Consider the following 4,968-nt stretch of genomic DNA (forward strand, 5'->3'; position numbering starts at 1 on the left):
CCAGAAGACCTGAGATCAGATCTTCAACAAATCAACATTGTCCAATTTATTTTAATAGGACAATACTAATTTACAACTGCCCACGGTTCTTATGTTTAATAGGAAAGTGTTCTTCCAGATTGCTATGAACAGTTTTCCTACTGAAAGAGACAGAAGAGCGCATTCTTTCATTACCTGACAGCTGATATTTGGGATTAAAGGTAAATCTGATAATTTGTGATTTATGCCACCTTCTTTTGCGTACAAGAGATAGCAAAAAAGGTTAAAGTATCATTAAATGATGTCTGCTTTTTCGTGTTAATTATACCTTGCATTTCTCTATCCAAATTCAGACAAACAGGTGCTATGAAACAACTGCTGTGCTTGATACTTTTCTCACTGTCATTAAACCAATCAGGACTAAACCCACTGTAGTCCATTAACTTACACTAAGGCTCAGATATATTATTACTCTTCTGCACTGCATAATTTGCAACTTTTACTATTATAAAAAACATTACTTGTTCAGCATACCATGCTATTTCCATTCATTAAAAAATAAAACAATGCTCATGTATTAGAACATTACTTTAAATACCATAATAGACTGTTATACAATAAACTCTAACCAAAATACACGTGTTTTTTGTCTTCATCCCATAATTTTGTCCACATAAACCCCCTTAAAGATGGAAATAGATTTTTGTCCAAGAAAGAAAACCTCATATCTGCTGTTCTCAATTTTCTTAAGTTTTTTTTCCAAAATTAATGCTCTTGAAATATATAATAAACCCACACTTATTTATACCTACAACTTTAATTTCATATTAAGGAAATAGATTGTGAGAGTGTGTGTTGTAAAATGTATATAAATCTATCTCCACACTAACAAAGTCTGATTCCTACAACTTCAAGTAAGTCTATTATTGATTTTATGTAATTTAAAATATTCAAAATAGATTATTAAGTAGGCCATCTCATTATACATAATCTTCCAAGGAATACAGACAACAAGATTAGCTTATTCAGCTTTACCTAGTTTCAGAGTTTTGCTGTCACTGAAGGCATTGGTTCTGTTCTACCCCTGATTAGGGACAGCACTGGTAATTTAGAAAATGGTCAGGAAATATGAAATGAAGCTTACTGTAGAAAGAGCACCCCAAATTATAGCATGCTTCCCTCTGTCCTAGTGACAAGTTATCTTTGTCAGAATGACACATTGTCACCTCTGATCTTTCATCTCCAACTTCCTTCATACATTCCAAAGGATCAACAGACTTAGGGAAACCAAACTAGTTTCTTTTCATAAGGATTTGACTGCTGGAGTCATCTTCCGATGAGCGACTTTAAGGTCCAGAGGTTAACTGAAAATCTTTAGCATACTTGGCGACTGAAAGGCTATGTTTTGATGGCAGAGTTGTACTTAATTAAGCACAAGTGGATTTATTAAAAAACCTGTTCTTCTTGTCCATATTATCTTAGGATATAAATAGGAAGAAAAGTTTAATTAGTTAAGGAAGAAATTTGAGCTAGGTCTCAAATCAAACATTTGATCCATGAAACAGTAACCTAAGTAGTGGTTATTGTCACCTTTTGAATCCTTTATAAGCCCGAATGGCAAGCCAGAGCCAACATTACTATTTTGCCTGGCATCTCCTCAGCTATTTTTCCTTTACCTAGCTGAGAAAACTATAAAGGTGAGCAGCTGATTTGAGATTAATTAAATTAAATTGCTGTGCAGAGCTGCACCAGTAGTAAGTACAATAACCACTGTTCTAAGATTTTTATTTTAATTGCTGGAATTACATATGGATGGACCTTATATAGATAAGTATCCGTTTTCTTTTTATTCTTCAGAGCTGTTGGGGGAGAAAACAGAAGCAAACCTTCCTGACTTTATTTTTTTCCACTGCATATACTGTTATTTGTATTGCCAGATGCCATGTATTCCAGTAAGACATTATTAGATTAACAGTTACATAGAGTTTAAAAATGTGCTGTACTTAAATAGGATGCGGGTAAATGATAAAAAATTTATCATCAACTCACAACATCATTTCTGTAATCCATCTCATTAAAAAGTATTATTTCAGCACTGCTATTTTTAAGGAAGTAATGTACTAAATCTTCTAATTTGTTTAGGAATAGGAGCGATGTCACTTTGATCAGTTAGGTTCCTCTACCCTTAGAAGTCTTGTTAGCCATACGGTATTCTTCAAAATACAGAAAAAACAATTTGTTGTAAGATGCATTTGAATTTCACAAATCTGTTTGCAATATACTATTTTGCACAGGTTTAAAATGAGCCTTACAGACATTCTAAGCCCTTCTGATATTGCTGCTGCTCTGCGGGACTGCCAAGGTGAGAAAACAATTAAAACTCTAAAAAGCTATTATTTTGTGTAACACATGGCAAGTTCAATTCAGTCCCAAAGCAATACTGAACAAGCACATACTGTAAACAGATTTCTGTAACCTCTTTACTTAGCTGTCACAGTATATTTGTTCATGACTGGTTTATATTGTCAGTTTGTAACTTATCCCCATGTGATTTTTTTTGATGTTTAGGAGGGTATGGTGCAGTATGGGAAAATTCATTCTTTGACAGGCTTTATCTATCATTCATGTTTAGAACAATTAAAATGTAACAAAGCAGCATCCTCAGACCGTTTAGGAACACTGAATGCAATGGTCTGGAGTTAATTTATTTATTAATTTATTTTCAGCTCCAGATTCCTTTAGTCCCAAAAAATTCTTTCAGATCAGTGGGATGTCTAAAAAGAGTAGCAGCCAGCTCAAGGATATCTTCCGGATTCTCGACAATGATCAAAGTGGCTTTATTGAGGAAGATGAGCTCAAGTAAGGATTTTCTGTGTTAACTATTGAGAGGCTATCCAAAAATCAGCACTTTTTTCCTTCCAGAACTGTTCTGTAAATGTGAGCACAAGTTATGCTAAAAGTTGATAAAACCTTCAGCAAATTGTGAAAGGTGGATTTAAGTAGATAGTCCCTACAGAGAAAAACAAATTACTAAATATCTGCCTTTAATGCTCAGTATAGAAAAAAATAACTCCCTGGGGCTGGATTTTGGTAGTGGACAGAATCACTTGTATCAGGGCTGGACTTACAAAGCAGAAATGTATGACTAAGATTTAGCTTGTCAAACAAAGCAGTGTTTGGAGGACTTGGCTACTGTGGTAAATAATTTACTTATAGAGAGCTATCAGTTTGATCACACAGCCAGCATAAAAGAATAATATTCTGTGAAAATCATAATCAAAGTTGTTTCCTTCCTAGGTATTTCCTTCAGAGGTTTGAGTGTGGAGCCAGAGTGTTAACCACCTCAGAAACCAAGACCTTCTTGGCAGCTGCAGATCATGATGGGGATGGTAAAATTGGGGCTGAAGGTATTAACTTATTTATATTCAGAATAAGGCTCCTCAGGATGTGTTGTAAATGATGTGTGATTCTCTTATGTTGATGGTACATTAACGTACCTCCAGTGATTTTACTGAAACCCTTGCAAGTAGCAACCTGTTTTAAGGGCAGAAACAGTCCCTGATCTTACAGGTTCATGTCTGCAACTCCGTTTGCACGAGCAAGTCAAAAAACCCCAGCTAGGCTGCCCTAAGGAACTTTCTCATTGCCACTCACTCACAAATTTCCAGTTGTTTTGAAAGGAACTGCCCCTTATTTCTCCTCCCACTTACTCTGATGTAAAGCAGCACTAGCATCACTTGTAATACACAAATGTAAAATCAAGGACAAAAGAACCAGCTCTACACAAGAGTATCAACAGCACATACATCGGCTCATTTACAGCAGTTATCTCCCAACAGAAATTTCACTAGTCAGTGAAATCATTCACAATATGCAAGAGCTAGCACGTAGTTCAATATTTGTTTTGCATAATAAGGAGAGTAGAATGATCAAGTGTCACTACCCCGACACGAGATCCCACAACAGGCTCTGTGCATGGGGATGGCTGCCATTTATCTTCAGTGACAGGTTAAGGACCAGATAGGAAGGAGCAGCTGTTTTAGGAAGCAGCATATTGCACTCACCCCATGGAAATGCCAGCATGATTTAATGGCTGCTCAGTGCAGAAACCTCCTGATCTCATAATTCCATATTTCTGTAACCCATTTTGAACAGGAAGCACACACTCACACAAAAGGCTTGCAGCCATGCCCCATGAGAGAAGCAAGCTGCCTAGACAAGCATGAAAAGGGCTTAGGGAACAGCACGCAGAGAATCTGCTGGTGTGCAGATTCCCTAGCTCACTGCGCTAGAAGGACAGAGCTCTTCTGTTTCTTTCTTAGGAAGGAATTAAATCCAGTTCCTTAGGAAATGTGCCAGAATAAACACACATGATTTATGAAGCAATCTATATACTAATACAGTTGTTCAGGGACAGGACTGATCAGATACTCTAACTCACAGAAGCCAAACATTTAAAATATCTTCCAAATAACACTACCTTGTTGTACAACACAATACTTCAGTATCATACCACATGGAACTGCACGGTGTTTTTGGCTTTAGACTGTGCTCTAAATCAACACTTCTCAACTGCTGAAGCATTACAAACAGCTAATAAGACACATGGACTCGCTTTTCATTCTTTTACTTCAGCTCTTAACTTCTTCTTACTCAAATTCCATATTAGCCATTCCATTATTTTTGCCCAAGATCAGTATTATGCAGAGAGAAGGCTAAAACTACCTTGAACATTTTATTATTCCTTATAAATGTCAGCAAAACACTGCCTTTCCATCTGTGGTTTAGAAGAGGAAGTTTAGACAATGTCTCTCTTCCTTACATGTTTCTTCTCCTCTGGTCATCTATCTGGTAATTGTTTTCTGTTCATTCCTATTCTAATCTCTTGATAAGCCACTAATCTTTTACTTCTAATCCTTTCAGTTTAATATTTCTACTGTAAATGTTCTCTTATCTTTCACAGAATTCCAGGAAATGGTGCAGTCTTAG

At 36.2% G+C, this 4,968-nt stretch overlaps 1 protein-coding gene across 1 annotated transcript; it reads left to right on the forward strand.

Moving 5' to 3' along the window:
- The first annotated feature begins 2,280 nt into the window (after positions 1–2,280).
- On the forward strand, positions 2,281–4,968 carry LOC140658972 (parvalbumin, thymic CPV3). The gene is made up of 4 exons (XM_072878096.1): positions 2,281–2,341; positions 2,706–2,838; positions 3,277–3,386; positions 4,943–4,968. Exons 1-4 carry the CDS (start codon positions 2,281–2,283, stop codon positions 4,966–4,968), a joined length of 330 nt encoding a protein of 109 aa, XP_072734197.1.

Source organism: Ciconia boyciana, chromosome 13, assembly GCF_034638445.1.
Source record: "Ciconia boyciana chromosome 13, ASM3463844v1, whole genome shotgun sequence".
NCBI classification, from domain to species: domain Eukaryota; kingdom Metazoa; phylum Chordata; class Aves; order Ciconiiformes; family Ciconiidae; genus Ciconia; species Ciconia boyciana.

What these genes read in the sequence shown, in the direction of transcription:
- LOC140658972 (XM_072878096.1), top strand. Translation starts at nt 2,281, where the DNA reads ATGAGCCTTACAGACATTCTAAGCCCTTCTGATATTGCTGCTGCTCTG. An exon ending in ATTGAGGAAGATGAGCTCAA is followed by an intron (nt 2,839 to 3,276) that starts GTAAGGATTTTC and finishes TTTCCTTCCTAG; the next exon opens with GTATTTCCTTCAGAGGTTTG. An exon ending in TGGTAAAATTGGGGCTGAAG is followed by an intron (nt 3,387 to 4,942) that starts GTATTAACTTAT and finishes TATCTTTCACAG; the next exon opens with AATTCCAGGAAATGGTGCAG.